General features: G+C 61.0%; 1 protein-coding gene across 4 annotated transcripts in view; it reads left to right on the forward strand.

Moving 5' to 3' along the window:
- Positions 1-3,860, forward strand: part of ACSF3 (acyl-CoA synthetase family member 3) — a 44,077-nt gene extending 40,217 nt beyond the window's left edge. For all 4 annotated transcript variants that reach the window (XM_042919205.1, XM_042919207.1, XM_042919206.1 and 1 more), the window contains one exon: positions 3,460-3,860. In XM_042919205.1, the coding sequence (XP_042775139.1) occupies positions 3,460-3,628 (169 nt within the window). In that variant the 3' untranslated portion in view covers positions 3,629-3,860. The remainder of the gene's footprint in view (positions 1-3,459) is intronic.
- The last annotated feature ends 13,989 nt before the right edge of the window (positions 3,861-17,849 follow it).

Here is a 17,849-nt window from a genome sequence, read left to right on the forward strand (position 1 = left end):
CTCTTTGGGAGTCGGGGCCAGAGCCCTCCCGTCCTGCGCCCCGACCTTAGCCGCAGGCCCGTCCCTCACCATGTGTCCCCTTCCCGGGAGCCTCTGTGCCATATGCCGTGACCCCGGGGCCTCTGTGCCTGCCAGCCTCACAGGCCCCCTTCCCTGTGTCTGCGGTGCCCCGTGATCCATCGGGCTGGGAACCGACGGGCAGGGACCAGGGTCTGGAGGCAGCTCAGAAAGGAAGCTGCCAGTAATGGCCCCAGATTCTGGGAAGTTTCTCCTGCCCGTACCCTCTCCCCTACAACCCCTTCTTCCCGACTTGCCTCCCTCTCCTCAGCACTAAGATCTTTTTAGCTCATCCAACGTGATTTCACAAACAGCAGGAGAGCCTTGTTTCGTGAGGGGCAGCACAGCTGGGCCAGGAGCTTCCCCTGGATTTTCGAAGTCACAGTTGGAAGAGTCGGTTTAACAAAGGAGAAGGTTCTAGTGGCTGTAGCTGCTTTGATTAGACAAATTACTTTGTGAAGGAGAAGAAAGCACACACCCTGAGCTGAGCTCTCTGCGGAGACTGTCAGGGCGCAGTCTTGGCCGCCCCCGTGTGGGGAGCCCCGCACCCCAGGGCTCGTGTCCACCCCGCAGGTGTGTGTGCACACGCCTGGCTCGGGGCCGGGGAGGGCGCGGGACAGGCTCTCCGTGCTCTGGGGGATGCACACGCCTGGTGGGGCTCTCTCTGCTCGGGGGGGCCCCCTGGGAGGCCAGGGCAGGCGGCCGACCTGCCGCCTCTAGGACCGTAGCACAGTGAGGCCGGTGTCCGGGCTTCTGTGTCCTCAAGCGGGGCAGTCACTGGGCGGTGGCACGGAGGCCACCCACCCCGCGGAGGGAGAAGAGGGATCTTCCTCCCGAATGGGCAGGTCTGACTCTAGACCTGGGTTCCAGCTCTGCCGGATGAGGCTCTTAGTGAAGGTCCTCTCTCTCCCTCTCTCTCTCCCTCTCTCTCTCTCTCTCTCTCTCTCTCTCTCTCTCTGTCATGCTCACTGCCGTTTGGGAGTCTTTCTAAAGGTTCTTGCAAATGACATTTTCCTCTATGCTCCCACGTTTTTCCTTTCTGAAGGTTCCGCCCTCACAGACTCCACTACTCAGGGAGGGCTGACTTCCTCTCTGTGCTGTACCCGAGCCAGACCTGGGGGCTCAGGCAGCACGTCCCCTCGGAGGGGATGAGTGTGGCCTGGGACGGGGCGACAGGGCCACGTTTGCAGGGTCTGGGACGTGGACCACCCACTACCCCTCCACCCCCCAAATACCAGGTCGGGAAGGGGTGTGGATTTACACACCAGGGAAGAATCTGGGGTCTGTGCTCTTGAACTACGGTGTTGATGTCTGATGAGGCCACGGAGGAGTGGTGGGCATTGGCTTAGTGCCTGCTGGGCTTTCTCCCGGGAGAAGGGCCGTGAAGTAGCGGGTTGGGGGGAGGGACACCTCCGTGTCCACGCGTCCATTTCCCCAGGAAGCCTGCTGTTAGCACACAACTCCGCAGGATCCCCTTCTGAGAGCACAGCTTGCCTTGCGGTGTTTCTAAAAGTTTCCTGCTTGGCCAGTTGCTGAGCTGAGACCCCCTGGCAGAGGCTGGGGCAGCACACCCCACCGTCCCCAGGGTCAGAGTCCTCGGTCCAGAAGGACTGCTGTCCTTGGAAATGGTGGGGTCCGCAGGATTTAAACCTTCCTGCATCCTTCATCACACCTTTAGGTCGCTTTCTGATTTTCATGGCTTTTGTTCCTTTTTTCAAAAGTGGCTGCTAAGTTAGGGTTTGTAACCCTGGGCTCTAACTTAACCACCATTTGCCCCCCGTGACGTCCTGCCCCTCCGTGCGAATGCCGCCCCCGATGCACACTCACCCACACTGCGTTCTTCACTCTGCTGACCCTCGAGCCGCTGACCCCCGCGCAGTCGAAACTCTGTGTGTTCTGACCCCGAAGACTTACCTGCTAACGGCCTGCCGTTGAGCGGATAGCCGTCGATCAATGGCACTTTGTAGGTCGTGTGTCTTACTGCGCTCTTACAGCCCGGAGGGATGCGGGGAAGAAATGTTAGGAAAATCACAAGGGAGAGAAGATATATGTACAGTCCTGTGCTGTATTTATCGAAAAATTCCACTGACACGCGGATTCATGCAGCTCAAACTGGTAGTGTTCAAGGCTCAGCTGTATTTCTGTTCGAGCATCGGCTCTCAGGGCTCAGTCACAAGGAAGTGATGCGTGTTTCCGTCCTGTGCCCCCAGGCCCGCCTCTGCCCTCTCTCTCTGGGCCGTGGCACCAGCTTCGCACTGGCCTGCCGAAGGGGACGCAGGGGAGGGCCACCCACAGGCACTGGAGGCGCGGGGTTTGGGCGGCGGGGTGGGGGGCTGAGAGGGGCTGCGTCCCTGGATCGGACCTCCAGGTTCGCCCTGCCATGCTCCAGAGCCCCTCCGGCAGTGCTGGTGGCCTCGCAGCAAAGTCCAGCCCAGCTGCCTGTGTCCTCTGGACCCTAGTGGGCAGCTGGCCGTGTGTCGAAGCCGCCGGGACCACCGGTGGGCCCCCCTCTCCCCTCACGAGCCAGCACCTGAACCCCGAGCCCCCCAGAGTAATGATGCGTTCAGTGTGGTGTTGGTGACGCTCACTGCCCATGGCCAGACGGACACGGCCCACGAAGACAAGTGCGTGTTCATGAGCACCCGGCCGCTAAGGCTGAGATTTGGGAGTTCTCTGCCACGGCCCCTCACGAGCTCACCACGACCTCCCCAGCGGCTGAGATGCCCCCACCGCTTGCAGACCAGAGGCCACATGTGCCTGCTGGCCCCGGGCGGACGTTGGGATGCCGTGTCCCTCTGGCCTGAAGCTTGTGGTCAACAGCCCCAGAGAGTGGAGCTCAGTGGCCCGGGAGGCCAGGAGCTGCTGTGCTCTCCTGCCCCCGCTGTCTGGCCGAATCCTGTGGTCTCCTCACGAAGGGGCAGGTGGCTCAGACAGGGCCTCAGGGGAGCCAGTGCCTACGGCCCGAGGAGCAGTCCCAGAGTAGAGCCCGCGGGTGGCAAGATCCTACCACATGGCCACTCACAGGAGAACAGGCCATCAAATGGGGCCCCTCGTGGGACTGCGGAGTGCAGGGAGGGCAGCACCAGCCCGCGAGGGGCCCCCAGCCCTGCCCGCCTGCCCGTTCCGTCCGTCTGGCTGCAGCCCTGCAGCCCCGCCCTGCCCTGGGAGGCCTGACCCCGAGGAGGGCTCGTCCTCTGCCCACAAGGGAGCCTGGAACCCAGGCGGAGGCAGCTCCCTCCATGTTGCTGTCCTGCAGCGGGGTGCCCTTCCAGAGCCGGCTCGGACGTGGCCGGGCTTCGGGGCCCCGTGGGACATCTGCCCACCTTGCGGGCTCCCTGTTGCGTTGGGAGGGGGCTGTCCGGGCCCCAGTGCCTGCCACTCAGACGCTGCTCCTGTCTGCAGGGGCGTCCTGGCCCCGTACGCCGTGCCCTCTGAGCTGCTGCTGGTGGAGGAGATCCCACGGAACCAGATGGGGAAGATCAACAAGAGAGACCTCATCAGGCAGTTCTACCCGAGTGACCAGGGTGCCCCGAGGCCGGGCACCGGTGAGCCAGCGTCCCCTGTAAACTAGAACCCCCCAGATCAGAGGGAACAGTGCTGGGGCTAGCAGAAATGAGATCACAGCGCTGATTTTCAGATCCGACGTGACCCCCTGTCGGCTCTGCTGCGTCCTCACAGCCACACCCGCACCGAGCGTAGCTCCCTGTGCTGCCGTCTGCTGGGCGGGTCCCCGCAGCGTCCGGGGGCACGCCCCAGGGCAGCGGGCCTCCAAGCAAAATTCAGTAAAGTCTGTGCAGAAAAGACAAGCATGTGCCGTGCTGTCTGCCCAGGGGGGCACCGCGTGCCGGGTACAGAAGTCCTGCCTCTGTGTGCACAGCCGAGTGTCTCCCACAGTCTGGGCTGTCCATGTGGCCTCCCCAGGTGACCTGTGACCCCTCCAGGCCCTCCTGGCTGGACACCCGACCGCTCAGAGAAGCCACCCGGGAGAGTGGGCCTGGGTATCCTGGTGGGGACAGCCCCGCACCGTGAGCGCAGCGTCACCAAGGGGCGTCCCTCTGCACAGGGCCAAGCAGACCGCCACGGGGACTCAGGGCTCGGAGCAGAGCGCCTGGATGCCGTGCTGGCGGCCACATGTGGCCCCATGATCCCCCACAGGAGCTTTCTAGACCAGGGGCCGGGGGGCCTCTGTGATGGATGAGCCAGGGGATCCGAGTTTCTGGCTCTGTGGCCACGCGGCCCCTGTTGCTGTCGATCCTGCTGTTTGTGTGAGAGTCCGGCTGATGGGCTGACGGCTGCCCTGCCTTGACCCGCCTGTCTGTGCCACGCCCTCCCCGGGGCCCCAAGGCGCCCTTTTGCGTCCGCCCCACAGCCCTGCACCTCTGCTCTTAGTGGTGCTGGCTCTGGCACGTGGGTGCCCCACCCACACTGCAAGCAGAAAATCCAGAAGCTTCTGGATAGTTTATCGGAGACCACAGCAGCTGCTGTGCCCAAGACTGCTGGAGTCTGGAGCTCTTTCTGAACGTTATGTGCCCGGAACACTTGCCTAAAAGACCAGCAAAATGGGGCTGGGGCGGGAGGGGCCACTTTGGCCCTGGGCAGGGGCCAGGTGCTCGCGACGCTGTGGAAGCCGGCCGACTACTCCCCTACTCCCGTGCAGTGTGCAGCCTGGCTCCCCGAAAGCCTGACCCCAGGCGTGGTGTTTGCTCCAGGGTGACCAGCCCATGCTCCTGCCTGAGCCCGGGACACGCACACCGGTCACTGCCTGCCAGGCAGGCTGGCCACCGGAAGGGCTCAGCTGGCTGCCTGCCATCCAACTCTTCTTCGGGGGTGGCCCTCGGCACCACACGGGACAGCTTGTGCTCAGGCTGACCCTGGTCTGGCCTTGTAACTAGGGAGCCACCTGCCACTGGGGGGAATCAGATCGAAGGTTGCAGGGTCTTTACTTAATCCCACTGATCTGACACCTCTTAATCCTGAAAGCTTTGATTCCTGAAACCATTTACAAAATTATTTAGTTTATGCTATACTCTGTATCAAATACCTTGAAAGCCTAATAGTCACCTTCTACCAACAAGACCACAGAAGGATGTTGGCTTGTTTCGGGAACATGTGCCTCTGAGGACACGGAATGCCATGTCCTCCTTGTCCGTGTGACCGAGCATGACGAGGCTTCCCCCTTGGCTGGACAGCCCTACGCCGTCCTGCACTCCACTCCCAAAGAAGGGCCAGGAGCAGGTGCCTGAGGTTGGCCGTGGGCAGCTTGGTTAGCGGCCGCTGGTGCCCCTGGTCCCCCTCACCCCCAGAGGGACTCCTGCGGAGGCGTCGGCCGCCCTGGGGCTGAGGCCGTTGGAGGGCAGCGGGCGGGCCCCGGAGGGAAGGAGCACACACAGCTGGTGCAGACGGCACAGGTCCGCGCCCACGTGTACGGGCACCGGGGCCAGCAGAAGCCGGGCCCCGTGACGTGGGGGAAAGGCTGGAAACAGCCTCGTCTCTGCCTCAGTTTCCCTCTTTGTGACTTGAGGCTGGCATTTCCTTAGGGCTCTTCTGGCCAAGGACTGAGGGCTTTGCTTCCTTGGGAGCCCAGTCCGTGGAGGCTGGTGGCCCCAGCGTGGCCTCCCACCTGAGCTCCCTCGAGGGCTGGGCCAGCACAGGCCAGGCTGCCATGCGCCCCTGACCACGTCCGCCACGGGCACGGCTGTCGCCACATGCCTAATCCCTTTACCGGCCACCGTCAACAGTGCAGAGTCCCCGACGGTCAGGGACTCTCCCAGGCCACGGCCACTGCTGTCCACGCTCAGATCTTTCCGTGTCTCCCCTCTGTGCCCTGGGGCCTCCCCCTGCCGCCTTCACACGTGGCATCTGGCTTCTCCTGAAACCCTCCTCCCACGCCCCTCCGAGGGGCACGGCGGGAAGTGAGACCGGACGGACACCGGACGAGAGTAGAGATCCTCTGTGCGGCACCCTCGGGCCCAGGACGGAGGCCTCTCCCGTCGGGACAGGGGCGGGTCCCCACGAGGGCCCTGGGATCGGACTCTCCAGCTGAGGGCAGGGGCAGCGGGGCCCCCCCGCCAACACAGGTGAGCGTGGGGCGCCCCCAGCAGCCCAGGGCAGGGGCCAGGTGCCCGAGGGAGGAAGTTGTGCGAGCGCTCTGAGCGCCCCGAGAGCCGGGTCCTGGGGCGCTAAGGCTGGGGTTCCCGTCTGGGAGGGTTGGAGACGGGCCCTGCTCGCTGTGTCGGGAGGACGGCGTAACCGTGTGGAGCGGGGCAGCGCCTGACGGATGGAGGCAGCCCCGTGTGGGAGACGCGTGCCTTCAGGGGCTCGGGCCACAGCCATGCCTGCGCACGCACGAGCCCTGAGGCCAGGGTCGGGAGGTCCTTTCCCAAGAGCCCCTGGAACGGCTGAAGCTCTGAAAGCCAGACTCCGTTTCTGTTTTCTCTGCCACGAGGTGGGGGGTGGGGTGCACCCTGAGTACGAGGGAGGGAAGGGCGGCGGCCCCACTCAGGTCCCCCCCGCGTGCAGCAAACCCGACCAGACCGGCCGCGCTCCCGTAGCCCGGCTGTGTCGGACAGACGCCCCGGGCGTTCCCAGCCTGTAGTCCAGACAAACAGGCGCCGTGTGGTGGGCGACGGCCCAGGGTCCCAGGAAGAGGGAGGCCGGGTGCAAACCACTCTGGGGGTGAGGTCAGATGACTAACCAAGCCCAACAGCGAGGCCGCCAACAGACGCGTAACCGTGCGCGTACGGTGGTCTGGGCAGGAGGCCGTCTGCAGGGAGGTGGGGCAGCCGGGAGCCCGGGACCTGGTCGGCAGCCTGGAACTGTGGCAGCAGGGCCATCCCCAGGGACCCAGAGTCAGACACTCTGCCGGCCGTGGATGCCTCTAGAAGCCGGGAGAGAGAGGAAACGGACCGTCCCCCGGAGCCTCCAGGAGGAAGCAGCCCTGCGACGTCTCAGCACATGAGCCCCAGCCTGAGAGGACGAGCGGCCCCCAGGAGCGTGGTGGCTGTCTCCCCTCAGCTGGCAGCCTCTGGTTCCTGTGGACTCAGCCCCTCCACGCCCACGCGGCTGTGACCGTGGCGGGTGCAGAATGTGGGAAGCAGGTCTGGGCACAGGAACAGAGGGGTTTGGGGAGGGTCTCCAGGCACGGTCACTCAGCCGGGACAGGAGGCCCCAGCTGTGTCCTTGCCAACACCTCCCAGCAATCCTGCGTTCGCTTCTCTCTTCTGGGTCCCAGGTCGGGGGCGGATCTGTGGGGAAAGCACCGAGGTGGGCGGCCAAGGCACCCGCACGACAGCCCACGTGCCTCTCAGAGCCTGTTCCACGGGCAAGGCAGGGACAAGCGCCCACGCCTGAGGCAGAAGGACTTGGTGGAAATCCCATTCCCGAAGGTCCCTCCCTGTGCCTGGTGCAGGTGGCAGGCTTGGCAAGGGGTTTGCTCCTTGGCCCTCAGCCCCTAACAGGTGGCTTTTCTGGGTCCTCTATCCAGGGGCCCAGCCCCAGGAGCGGGGGCACGGGAACAGGAGCTCAGGACGGCCGGGGGCCCGGGGGGCTCAGGCTGCATCTGAGAAGCGGGGCCCTTCCTGCAACGCAGCCGTGGCCCAGCACAGAGCAGGTACCAGGAGGGCAGCTCCCACCTGACCTGTTCTCCCCCGAGACCACGCGGCCCCTCTGAGGGGGGCTGGGGCAGGTGGCCGGCCAAGGCCCTCCCCGAAGGCCCCAACCCCCTGCGTCTGCTGGCGGGTGGAGTTTCCCCACCGCGTGTCAAGTGTAAGGGAGTGAGCACATACCTGCAGGGCAGGGCGTCCTTGTGCACGTGTGTCCATGGTGGGGACTGCGTGTAGGGTCCACGCATGTGCATGCTCCTGCACGTAGTGGCCCTGGCCCCACCGCAGCCCCTCCCACACGGGCCGCGTCTCGTCATCGGCTTGCCAGTCACGTCGTCGCTAACAGTCTGCTCGTAGATACACGGCCGTCCAATTACTCCTTAAGGGTTACAGGCCATTAAGCTGTCAGCCTGCTTCATTCCGGCCCATCGGCGCTGTCCCCACCAGCACACAATAACCATTAAAATGACACCAGGAACAAGCAGCCGCGCCCACACGGCGTCTGTGACGTTCCCATTAGCGCCTGCCTCAATGAGGAAGGGCCGCTTCTGAGAAGACGATGTCACACTGCACCAGCCGGACGGGCGGCCCGCCGAGCAGACGTACACAGACACACTGATGGGTGTATACACACACACATAGGTACGCTCACAGACACACAAATGTTTACAAACAACACCGATCTGGGCTCTGAAGCCTCCTGCCAGGTGTCGGCTGCCCCTGGGCCCCCAGTGACCAGTGAGGGCCAGATCAGGGTCAGGGATAGCTCAGAGACATGCTGGGAGCCAGCAGCAGCTGGCATGGGGCTCCAGCCTGGGACCCTGTCGCGCCTAAGCAGCCTGCATGTGGACCCTGCTCCTCCCAGCCCCAGAATGGTGACATCTCTTCACAGTGGCTCAAGTACGTTTTTCAGAACCACTTTAAACACTGAGGACAGAAGAAAGAAGACCGGCCAGTGCCGTGTCCACCCGGCCTGTTGGGTCTTAGCCTCGGGCAGGACTTGCCTTAGATCCTTTTCGAGAAGTAACGACAGCAGTCCCAGCCTCCGTCCCACATTCAGGAGCTGAACACACGGTGCCGGGTGCTCGTGATATGTTCTCTCAGAGGGACACAAATCTGCCACTGAGTTCATGCTGTTCTGCTGCTGGCTGTGTTTGTGGACCTAAGCTCTGAGTTGCCATGCAGAGGCCCACCCGTCTCACGGGTGGATTGCATGGTCGTAGGCACGGGCCTCTTCCCAAAAAGACCATGTCGCGTAGACAGCCTCCAGCAGACAAGACGCCGTATCTCTCCTCCACGCAAAACAGACTTTAAATCTTTGCCACGGTGCTCGGTGTCAAATAGGATCCCTTTATTTTAATTTTTACTCCCCTAATTGCTGCTTAGGTGGAGTATTTTGAATATGTTTATTGTCCATTTGAATTTTTTATTCTGTGAATTGCCTGTTCATGTTCTTTGCCCATTTTCAAGTTGGTTGTTGGTAATTTTCTTGATTATGCATTGGTTGCGTGGCTTGCCTTTTTTTTAAATTTTTTTTTAACATTTATTCATTTATGAGAGACAGAGAGCACAAGCAGGGGAGGGGCAGAGAGAGAGGGAGACACAGAACTGAAGCGGGCTCCAGGCTCCGAGCTGTCAGCACAGAGCCTGATGCGGGGCTCTAACTCACAAGCTGTGAGATCATGACCTGAGCCGAAGTCAGACACTTAACCGACTGAGCCACCCAGGCGCCCCTTGCCTTTTATTTTTTTAATGGTGTCTATTGATGTGCAGAATTTTTAAATTTTAATGTGTTCACATGCATTCAGGTTTTTTATGGTCTGAGTTTTTCTTGTCTAAAACTTCCTTTCCTACCCCAAGTTCTTAAATACACTTTCCCATGTGTTTTTCTAAAAGTTACAAAGCTTTACTTTTCTCGTGTAAACCCTTCATTCATTGCAAATTCATTTTCACACGTTGTGTGAAAGGCCCTGATTTTTCCCACGTGGAGTGACCAGTGTTTCCTTCTGTCCACTGAAGCACGTGGGCCTCCGCTCTCTGCCCAGCATCCGGGCACGTCCTGCTCCAGGCTGTGCCGCCCTCTGCCCTGTTTCCAAAGCCGAGGCGCCTGTTAGCACACGGCACCTCTATTTCCTTCTTCAGAACCGTCTTGGCTGTTCTTGGCCCTCTGCTCTTACACCAGAATTTTAAGAGCAGCTTAAAGTTCCTTTTTAAAGAAACTTGCTGGGGGTGATGGGATTTATAAGTTAACGCGGTGACATCTGACATCGTCACAAAAGTGCGCCCTCCAGCCCACAAACACGGCCCAGCTCTGTGTCGTGGGCTCCTTCCAGTGTTGTCGTTTTCCCAGTAATAATTGTGCCCGTCTTTCGAGAGGGTTGGTCACAGGTCCTTCTTGTTTTTGTTGAGATCCCAAGTGGGACTTTTCATCCCGTGTTTTAACTGCTCGCTGAAATGGTTTGTGTGTTGCATTTCCATCCTGCGGCCTTGCTCGCCTCTTGGCGGGCTCCTCCCGCGGGTCATCAACGCCTGCCCGTTAGCAGGTCACGTCTCCTCCTGTGACTCCCCACTCCTTCTCCTCTCATCGCGCCACTGAAATGCCCAGTGGAATACAGACCAGGAAAGGGGGTAGATGGCCCAGAGCCACCCTCCAGCTCTGCAGGTGAGTGCAGGCGGACGCCTGGCGCAGATCAGCACATGTATTGCTAAGATGCTCTGGGAACGCACGCTGAATTTCACCGAAATGTTTCCTTCTCTATTAAATTGGCCATCCTGTCTGTCTTTGACTGTTTTGTTTTGTTTTTTTTAAGTTTATTTACTTATTTTTGAGAGAGAGAGGAAGCAGGGTAGGCGCAGAGAGAGACGGGAGAGAGAATCCCAAGCAGGCTCCTCACGGTCAGTGCAGAGCCCGATGAGGGGCTAGAAACCACGAACCATAAGATCGTGACCTGGTCTGAAACCAAGAGTCGGACACTTAACCGGCTGAGCCCCCCAGGCGCCCCCGTCTTTGTTACTCTGGACCCTGCTGATGGTATTGTGCACCGAAGCACAGTCGTGCCCCTGGAAGAAACCCTGCGGGGTCACAGTGTGCGGATGGGGTCAGGGGGCCTGAGCTGTACTGTGTTTAATGCGACTGTTGAGCTGGCCCTGTGGTTTCTGATCTACAACTCCAAAGTCCAAGAAGCTTTAAAAACCGAAGTTGCCCTTTTTTTTTTTTTTTTTTTTTTTTTATGTTGGGGGTAAACCGATCTGGCAGATGCTGCACAGTTAAACGTTTGTGCCCCCTCCCAAATCCATACGCTGAAAGTGACCGGCCTGGGTGATGGTGTCAGGAGGTGGGGCTGTGGGAGGCGGTGAGGTCACGACGTGGGATTCGAGCGCCCTGGCCGCTCTCGCCTCGTGGGGACGCGGCCGGAAGACACGGCCGTGAGCCAGGACGCCCTTGCGGGACTCGGAATGTGCTGGACCCTACACCGCAGCCCGGCCTCCCGAAGGCCGCCTGACCTTCCCCCGGTGGCCTCGGCTGGGCCGTCCCCTGCCTGGCCCATCAGGCTCGTTCTTGTGAATACAGCCCGGTGCTGAGGCACCACTGAAGCGTCCTCGTGCTTGGCTATGGGGCACTTCTGGTTCCAACCGTCATCATTTCTACTTTGACTTAATCTCTTAATCCGTGAGTTACCTGGGAGCACCTGTCAGCCCGCCCAGCTCCTCCTGCTCTCCCGCCATCCTGAGCGCACAGGCCTGTGGTCCCGGGTCTTAGAAACCCAGGCACCTTTTGTGCCCCCTACGTGGTCAGCTTTGCTCCAGAGCCAAGTGACTGGACACGTGACAGTGTGGTCACCTCAGGGTCAGCCTCCCCTCCGGGACGTGGCCTGTTCAAATCTGCACACGGCAGGCTGCTTTGTCTGTCCTTCCTATGTCTCAGCGCTAGGTTCTTTGGTCCTTTTATTCTTGATTATTATGTATTTTTGCTGAATTGTTAGTTAGCATTTCTATACTTATTCGTGTTTTTTCCGTGAGTTTTATTTTTGTGAGAAATCTTGCTCTTCCCCTGTTGGGGGCACAGACAGACCGTCTAACACCGAGCCATTTCTTCATGGGCTCCGTTTGGTTTCAGTGTGTCTGCCGTGAGCAGAGAGCCCACGTGTCTGACTCCAGGGGATGGCTTGTCTTTTAGTTACTGAATGTAGGCCATTTATTGTGACGATTTGATGTATTTAAATAGACTTCATCCCTCAAGCATTTTTTGTTTTTTTTTTTTTTAATGTTTATTTATTTTTGAGAAAGAGAGCCCAAGCAGGGGAGGGGCAGAGAGAGAGGGAGACACAGAATCCGAAGCGGGCTCCAGGCTCCGAGCTGTCAGCCCAGGGCCCGACGCGGGGCTCGAACCCACAGACCGCAAGATCATGACCTGAACCGAGTCAAACACTGAACCGACTGAGCCCCCAGACGCCCCTCATCCTGCAACCTCTACTTTGTTCTCTTTGTGCATTTGGAAATTATAAATTAAATTTCTGGGGCACCTGGCTGGCTCGGTGGGTAGAGCATGCAACTCTTGATCTCAGGGTCGTGAGTTTGAGCCCTATGCTGGGCATGGAAATGACTGAAAAATAATAATGGTAAGGGCTCCTGGGTGGCCCAGTTGGTTAAGCATCTGACTTCGGCTCAGGTCATGATCTCGCTATTCGTGGGTTCAAGCCCTGCGTCGGGCTCTGGGCTGACAGCTCGGAGCCTGGAGCCCGCTTCGGATTCTGTGTCTCCCTCTCTCTCTGCCCCTCCCCTGCTCGTCCTCTATTTCTGTCTGTCTCAAAAATAAATAAACATTAAAAATTTTTTAATTAAAAAAATAATAAATATAAATTAAATTTCTGTTGAGTACCCTTGAATTTTTTTAAATGTGTACTATAACACTCACAGTTCTTTTTCCAAGTTTGTAGTTACGCAGTAGGCGGGCCCTGTGGCCAGGATGTAACCTTCCTCCCTGCCCCTCCCATCCTGATACACTTCTAGAGTTTCAGTCTTGTTTTGTTTTGAAAACAAAAATTAATAGGCTTGTTTTTACAGCGACTGGATAAATTTAGTGATGTTTTCTGAATTTCTTGGCTCAACGGATTTCTTGTCATAATAACGCTCGCCGATGTTTTGGCAAGCATCTCCGAGTGGTCAACCTGCGTGGCCTCCGCACGTCCGAGCCTCCGTTTTGTCGCCACTCTTCAAAGACGAGCTGCCCGGGCCCAAGCCAGCCCTCTGTGTCTCTGCCTCCGGCACCTTTGACGTTCACGTCTTCCCAGTTCGTGAGCCTTTTTGTTCCGATGCCATGGAGGCTGTCTTTGACCTGGACGCGGCAGTGCGTCTCCACGACGGGAACAGCCAGCAGACGGGGGGCCTCGCTCAGATGAGCAGCTCCGGTCCCCGTGTCCTCTCGGCTGCCTGAGCGCCGTCCACACGCAGACGCCCCTCTGCCGCCATCCACGTACGCTGGGGCGCTCAGCCCCGCCCCGCTGACCCCACTTCTGTGCGGACGGCATCCAGGCCGGCCCCCCCGCACCCCAGGTGACATGCCCGGAGCTCAGCAGAGGCCTCGGTCTCTGGGCACGTGAGTGTGGTTTCATCTTGTTGGAGGGCTAGTGCCGCAGGCTCTCTAGAGAGTTCTGAATCTTGCTTTTCTCAACAGACACAGACCTTGGGCCACCGTGACTGCGTCCCAGGCAGGCATGAAACCACCCGCCAGGGCAAGGCCAAGGGCAGGGTGGGCCCCGCCAGGCCCCGTGCTCGGGTGAAGACCGCCGGCGGGCCATCCACCCACATAGACACCATCACTCCAAAGGTGCGAGTGTCATCGGAGACTCAGGCAGGCACCTCCCAAAGCCACAACCCTGCGTCTGCGGAAGCCCCTTCCCGTACCCGCCTGGAGCCGTGGCCTGTCTGCCAGATGCGGTTCCTTGTTAAACCTCGGATTCACTGGGTACAGGTACGGGCCTGCCCCATGGAGCCTCACCCGGGGGGGACGAGGTGCTGGGCCTTGGCTGGCCACATGCCTCCTTGGCTGGGGAGGGCAAGAGCCCCGCAGTGGGGCAGCAGTGGTGCCCCAAAATGGAAGCTGGGGACTCTCTCTAACCGAGGAAGGTGCCGGGAGTAAGCCAGGTGCCCAGGTCGGGTCGGCCCCTGAGGGCCTGAGGCAGGGACAGGACCAGAGCAGGGTCCGGAGACGTCAGAGGACTTGAGAGAGCAGCTGACTGACGGGAGGTGCGTGCCAGCTCGGGGATGCCGAGTATAGGAGGTGCAGGAGGAAGAGTCTGGAACGTTCTGGGGTTTCCAGCTCAGCAGCCTGAATGGAGAGTACAGGAGGGGGAACCGGGGGGCTGGAGAGAGGGCAAGGTGGGGCTCAGGCCTGAACATGCTAAGCATGAGCTGGCAGAGGGCGCTGGGCAAGCCTGGATGTCCACCAGAGACTTCTGGGTGAGAGCAGGTGAGGGTCGGAGGCTCCCGTACAGGTGCACACAGGCCCCCGACATCCGGGGGAGGGCCGGGAGGGTCAGGACCAAGGAGAATGGCTGAAGCGTGCCGATTCTCCCCAAAGAGGCAAGGAGGCCATCCACGGGGGACTGTGTGGTGTGGCCCGGCCTCTCACCCAGCAGCCTGCAGTCCTGGATGGGGTGGGGGTGGGGGTGGGGGCCTTCTGTGCCACACACCGGCTCTGCACCGACCTGACCCTTCTGCCCCGAGTCTGTCTGTCTGCAGGAGAAGGTCGGATGGGAAGGCTCTAATGCCCTGCATCTGTCTCGTGGGCCCTGTCCCTGGAGGCCCCCCAAGACCCTGCCCCTAGGCAGAGTGCCACCACCGGTGGCCTCAGAATGAAGGGCAGCGTTGCCAGACCACACCGATCCTGTTACAGCCACGGATTTCATCTGAATGATCGTTAATGTGATTTATACAGTTATTTGGATTCTCTGCTCGTGAATTTGTCACCAGTCCACTTGATATTGATGAGAGACAATGGAGGCAACGCTAGCTGAGTGGAGCGGGGCGGGGGTGGAGGGGGCCGTGCTGACTGGGCTCAGAGACCCCTGTCTGAAGCCCCCACCCCTGCATGGCTCTCCACCCCCCCCAGCCCTCCCCCACCCAGACTGAGAAGGTGCCAGTGTGCACGCGGCTTTGCTGGCCGTGTCCCTGGGCCTCGTGGACAGAAGGGTAAGGCACGTGAGGGACAGGTGTGCAGCCTGCAGCCCCTCGGGTGGCCCTCTGGCCTCCCCTCCCCCCAGCCTGGAAAGGACCAGCCACTAGGTGGCCTCATGTGCCTGGGTGTGTGGGACTCAGCAGGACTCAAGGACCCTGCAAACCCACCCATGTGGTGACAGCCGCGAAACAGAGCACGGAGGCCACTCCGAAGAAAGGGAGCTTATCCTGAGGCTCCACGAGACCCCGAGTGGGTGTGTGCCTCCTGCTCCCTCTGCGCCCTGCTCCTTGTGCCAAAGTCAGGTGTTACTGCCAGGGCCCACGGGCACAGACCGCCAGCCAGGCCCGCTGGGAGCACAGACACTGGTGAAGGAGGCCCGGCCTGGTGCGCCTGCCCTGAGGGATGTGTCACACCGCCCTGGCCCCCCGACACCGTCTCACCACACGCCTCTGTCCTGCCCTCCCCCTTCCTGCCTTCCACACCTTCCCGCCCACATCGTCCCCTCCCCTGGGTCCTCAGCACCCTGAGACTGAACGAGCAGGATGGGGGGCCCGCACACCTGCCCTAGGGCCTTGGGGTACATGGGCCCCCCGGCCTGTCTGGGTGAGAGTTTTTACTAGAGTGAGTTTTCCATCAAAACTGGCCTGGGGACAGCTCACAGATTCCTCTAAAATCTGACCATCTGTGCCCGGTGACCTCTGTTCTCTGGCTTGGCCCCCACTTAGCCCTGTGTGTGTGCCCGCATCACTATGGCCAGGCTGTTCCCCTAACCTCGGGTTCTTGAGCACTCCTGGGCTGACCTCGGGGCTCTCGCGGGGCGGCCTGACTCACCTGACAGCAGTGCCCGTGGCAGAGGCCGTTCGTCTGGAGTCCGTGCTGGCCGGGCTGCCCCAGCACTTTGCGGGGAGGAGTCCAGGCTGCCTGTAGGGCCAGCACCAGGGCCAAACAAACCTCGGGCAGGCTGCGCATGGTCCGGCCGTGGTGGGCAAGGGGTCTGGGCTGGACGTGGGCAGGAATCTGTGCAGGTCCCAAAGCCAGCATTCCCTTTGTTCCTCCTGGGACAGCAAGAAGGCTGAGGAGTCCGTGCTGGGGTCCCTTCGCCCTGGGAAGGGGCAGCTGTGTCCAGGGTAGGGGCGAAGACACATCACCCCGCCCACCTGGCCCCTGAGCACAGAGCGGGGTGACCTCTGGGCCAGAAGCGGGAGGTCCAGCCCACTGTCCCGGCCACCCCTCCCAGGGCTTCCCTAGAGCCACACTGCCCCCTGCTGGTGCCAGCAGACATGGCAGGAGCCGTGAGGACACCAAGCCTCCCTAGCCACCGAATCCCTGGGACTGATTATCCCCTAAAGAACACAGGATACCACATCCAGTGAACCTGGGGCCACTGCGTGGCTGGAATCTCCATCACTGTATCAGAGGTGCAGGCACGTGGCCACTGGGCAGGACAGCCACTGGGGCTGGGGACATGGAGGTCAGGGACAGGCCTGGAGGGAGGCCAAGACCAGAGCCTCTGGGTCACCTGCAGCCCAAACCCTGCAACCAGCACCCAGGTCAGGCTGTGAGTGCCTGGCTGCCAAGCCCTCGGGGCCCATCAGCCCAGGACCCCACTGCCTCATCCAGGCCACCAGGGTTAGTCAGGGCCTCGGGACGCCCCCCCCCCCCCCACACTCTGCACCCATCATCCACTGAGGAACCCCTTACGCTGCTGCCCCCCCCCCATTAGGATTTGTTAGTGCTTTCTGACCCCTCTGGGAGGCAGCCCCAGCAGGACTGTCCTCAGCACTAAAGCCCAAGAGCCCAGACCCGGGAACCATGGAAGAAAGGAAAGGCAGTGGGCGTGCCCCCACCTAGCCTCTCTCCTCACCTCCAGACCAGGCTCCCAGAAGTTGGCCGGGCTCCTGGCCAGGCCCCACCTGTATTGGTCTGTCACCTTGGCCTCCTCGGGACTTCCTGCTCTTGCCTCTAAAGTGAGGGGCCCAGAGACAGGGGCCACCTGGTGCCTGGGTCTCGGGGACCACCATTTGGGCTTTACTGTCCTTATAGGTGGCTGTCCCCCAGGCATCTCCATGTGGGTGACCACAGGCACCCCAGGGAACGCCCACAAGGAAACTCTCCCTGCCCAGGCTGACACCTGGGGTCAGGTCACCTCCTTCTCTCAGCGGACCCGGCGATCCTCCGCTCCCCTCCCCTCTGTGTCCACCCCGGTCCCCGCCTCCATTGTCCACCCAGCAGCCTGAACCCCGCCCACTCGTGTGCCCTGCCCACCGGCCACCCCGAGGCCACGCCCCCCCCTCCCCCCACGTCTGAGCCGCCCTTGCTCCTTGCAGGGGTTGGGGGTGGAGTGTGGGCTCCGGTGCCGCCTCAGGGCCGCAGGTTAGAGTCTGGGGAGGGGGTGACCCCGAGGGAGGCGGCAGAGCTGCAGGCTTGGAGAGTCCAGGGGGTCGGGTGCCCCCAGTCCTCGGAAAATGATAGGGCTCTTCTGGAGGGGCGGTCCTGCTTTAGGAAGGAGAGGTGGTCCTGCGGCTGGGGTGGCCCAGCCCTGGACAAGGCCCCCCATGCTTGTGCTTGGGCACAAGGGGAAACCGAGGGTGGCAGGGAGAACGACCTCCCCAAGGCCCTGCACTTGGACCCCCATGGGGAGGATTGCTCACCAACCTGGGACCACACCCGGTCACAGTGGCCTTTCCCTGCGCTTGGGGCTAACCCATGACCGGACCCAGCTCACCCTCCCCTTGGAGAACGCCTACCCCCAGAGGTTGTTGGTGGGGGACAAATGGCCAAGAGCAAGGTGCCAGAAGGATGGGCAAACAAGCAGGGAGGAGGGGGTCTTACAAGGCTTTTTCCCCTCACCCCCGTTAGAGTGCCTAGGGTTAACCAGGGGACTCAGAGGCTCAGCCACCCATCCCCTTCTACCTCACCCCTGCACTAGTACCAGAAGGCAGCAGCCCCAGGCATTCAGAAGGCTGTCCCGCCCCTGTTCGGGGTCCCTAATCTCAGAAGCAGCATGGTGGCGA

Source organism: Panthera leo, chromosome E2 (genome assembly GCF_018350215.1).
Source record: "Panthera leo isolate Ple1 chromosome E2, P.leo_Ple1_pat1.1, whole genome shotgun sequence".
Lineage (NCBI taxonomy): Eukaryota > Metazoa > Chordata > Mammalia > Carnivora > Felidae > Panthera > Panthera leo.